At 30.7% G+C, this 3,063-nt stretch overlaps 1 protein-coding gene across 1 annotated transcript in view; it reads right to left on the minus strand.

Annotated features, from left to right (window-relative positions):
- The window catches only part of LOC111089106 (probable low affinity copper uptake protein 2), a 15,353-nt gene extending 12,680 nt beyond the window's left edge, over positions 1-2,673 (minus strand). The window contains exons 1-2 of the mRNA XM_022400915.1: positions 2,470-2,673; positions 338-424 (exon numbers count right to left, since the gene is read on the minus strand). Of these exons, the coding sequence (XP_022256623.1) occupies positions 338-422 (85 nt within the window). The 5' untranslated portion in view covers positions 423-424; positions 2,470-2,673. The remainder of the gene's footprint in view (positions 1-337; positions 425-2,469) is intronic.
- Positions 2,674-3,063: the final 390 nt, after the last annotated feature.

The following is a 3,063-nucleotide window of genomic DNA, read 5'->3' on the forward strand; positions in this document are numbered from 1 at the left end:
AATATTTTCATACACCCACATCTGTTCTGATTAAAAAGCTGAGAGAGAGAGATATAAAAATATTAGTTCTTAAATAAACTTTTAAGTTCTGCACGTAACTTCTTTTGTTTTCTCTATACATTCAAGGGGTTATGGAAAAATAAAGTTTTAGTTGTAATTTCTAGCACTACATTTTAGACCACTTAGTAAACCCTAGAGAATTAACCACAAAGATTTTTACCGACTCCCCTTTATAAATGGCTTCATGTTTGAAAGGATGATGAAAAGCATGTCAAAACTACAAAGATATCAGAGTATATTTTTAATGTCTATCACTCTAATTGTCTTTCCTACTCACCTCCAACTGTTGACGAACCAAGTCCTTTGAACAGCAGGTTTTCAACATGATAAGAAAATTCAAAATATGACCCACGAGCAGACATTTCTGAAATAATCGCAGAAACGGATAAAACTTATAAACGATATGTAAAAAAATAAACTTATTATTTATTACTAATTTTGTCTGAAATTTGTAAAAATGTACTCTACCGAAGTGCACGATTACGAACTTAAACTTTAGGATATTTGTAAGTTCATCACACATCATCTTCTCTATATCATCCTGTGATTAATCCATTAATGCATTTCTCACTCAACAAATGCCACCCCCCCTTCAACTAAGTCAAAGTCTAGTTGTGTTTTGAACATCAATTTTCACTGCATTATACACAGGTATATTCACTTTAGCATACCAAATGTAACAGTTATTTTAACACTCTCATAATGAGTTTTATATACACATTCTACATCTATAGATCCATTAGCAACACACACAACTCACCAAAAACTTAAGATGTCTAGTTGTCTGAAGAATATTAGCAACATAACATTGAATGACAACAAGAGACTTGGGCTGTTCCATCCACTAAATTAAACAACGAAAGAAACAACTCAAATATGGCCTTTATCATTCAAGTATCTATCAAGCCTTCCCCTATATTTACTGCCTTCACCACATCTGAAGGCAACCAATTAAAAAAAGACCAACATTTAGAAAAATAAAATTATCTCGGCTGAAGATGACTCCCACCCTTGCAATTATATTCGTGTTGTACTCTAGTCCTAACATTCTCAACATTAAGTACAAAAAAAGACGATGCATCAACACTCTCAATTCCATTAACAATCTTAAAAACCTCAATCAGATCCTCTCTAACTCTTTTTTTTAACAATTTTAAAGAGATGTTAACCTGTACTTATATATGATAACCTCTCCAGCCACGCATCATCTAAGCATTTCTCCCAAACCTTTCCAACAATTCAATGTTCTTCCTAAGGTAAGGAGCCCACTATTCTTAGATGCCTTGACACATGAATAGAGCTAAAGTTTTTCTGTTTTTAGTCATTTTGAGAAGTTATACATGGTTAAAATTTACTATGTAAAGATACTATGACATAATGTCACTATTAATAACTTACTAATAAGATTATTACAGGCAGAAAACCTTATTGTCGAAACCCCATTTATTATATCCACAGTAATGATTTTTTAAGTGCAAAGAAAAAAGTTGTACTTGACCCCAAAGAAAAAGGACTTACAACAAACAGTTTGTATCCTACAAAACTATTTTAATAGTATCAATCAGAATTTAGGAGAGCTAATGATGTACGAAAAATGGATGAACTGTGGAAACTACTGTTACAACTCGAGAGGATACTGAAGGTGATCAACTAAATCGTGTAAAAATCCCTACTTTCACAGTTTTAACAATCTCGGGGGATTGTTCACAGTTTTAAATTATTTATGGAATACACATGCTGACTAAAATGCTATAGATATCAATAAAAAGGAGAGTAAGGTTAGAAGGATAATTTTACTGATGTAGTTATGACTACATAAAATTCAGTTACTGATTTATTTGAGCTACTTCACTTGAAATTATGATTTTAATTTGAAGAAATTATTTTAGCATTGTAAAAGATATATATAAAATTTAAAAGGTAACAAAATTATTAAACTAGACACTGATAGTAGGAGAGTTATCAATATATTATAAACTGCTAAAATAAATAACTGTTATTCCTTCTTTGTCCTAAGCTAATACGATTACCTCAATAATGAAGTCTCTCGACTTAAGGAAAAAAGGAATGTTAATTTATTAGAAAATGTTCAATGTCACCACAGGCCCTTGTAATTTAAAATACAATGCAAAACGTTAGACGAGGGCTTGATTTGAGTGTTTTTCTTTAAACTTAAACTAAAGTTTAAGTTAATGGACCAAGAGATTCATTGTTAATACTATCTTTAGTTTATATCTCATGTTTGGTTAATATATGCGAATGTAAAATAAGCAAGACTGAACATTAACAATAATACTAATAGATTTTCAACGGCCTATCATAACTTAAACTTTTATTTTTAAACTAGCCCTAAAAATTGTTAGTATAAATAAATATACATTTATACTTAGTTTTAAAACAAAACCTAACCTTAGGCTTAGGGATTATCACTGATACTTGTGATCGACCTCCAAGAATTCCACAATAACATTAGACCACCTCTAAGTTCTTGCAATACAATATCATATATAAACTTAGCATTTTTATTGACGACAATCGAACACGAAACTAAACTTGTTTATGTGACTCGTCAGGTCGCTTAGCTACCAACAAACAGATACGAGAATAACAAGAATAACCAGTTCATAGCGCTCCATAAATTTATCACCAGGTGACTTCCTAGTTTGATATTATGTTGTTACGATTGATAGTAATACCAAATTCTAAATCTTATGATTCAACCTGATAACTCAAAGAAGCAAGAATCTGTTAGGGGTAAATCATGTAGGATGGTTTATAATTTTACAGTTATTAAAGCTATTGTAATATCATCACGTTGTTATTAAACAACTTATACTGTGTAAGTTCGAGAATATGTTTCCAGCCTTAGGCTACTAATATAACGTGAAAAACTTTCGAAATTAAGTCTAATGGTCAAGTATACACTGCCCAGATAGTTGTATTAAAAAATAACATTTATAAATTTATATCTAAATGTTAATAGTCACGTATCTCTAGAGATAT

The sequence above is a fragment of the Limulus polyphemus genome, unplaced genomic scaffold, assembly GCF_000517525.1.
Source record: "Limulus polyphemus unplaced genomic scaffold, Limulus_polyphemus-2.1.2 Scaffold5236, whole genome shotgun sequence".
Classification (NCBI taxonomy): domain Eukaryota; kingdom Metazoa; phylum Arthropoda; class Merostomata; order Xiphosura; family Limulidae; genus Limulus; species Limulus polyphemus.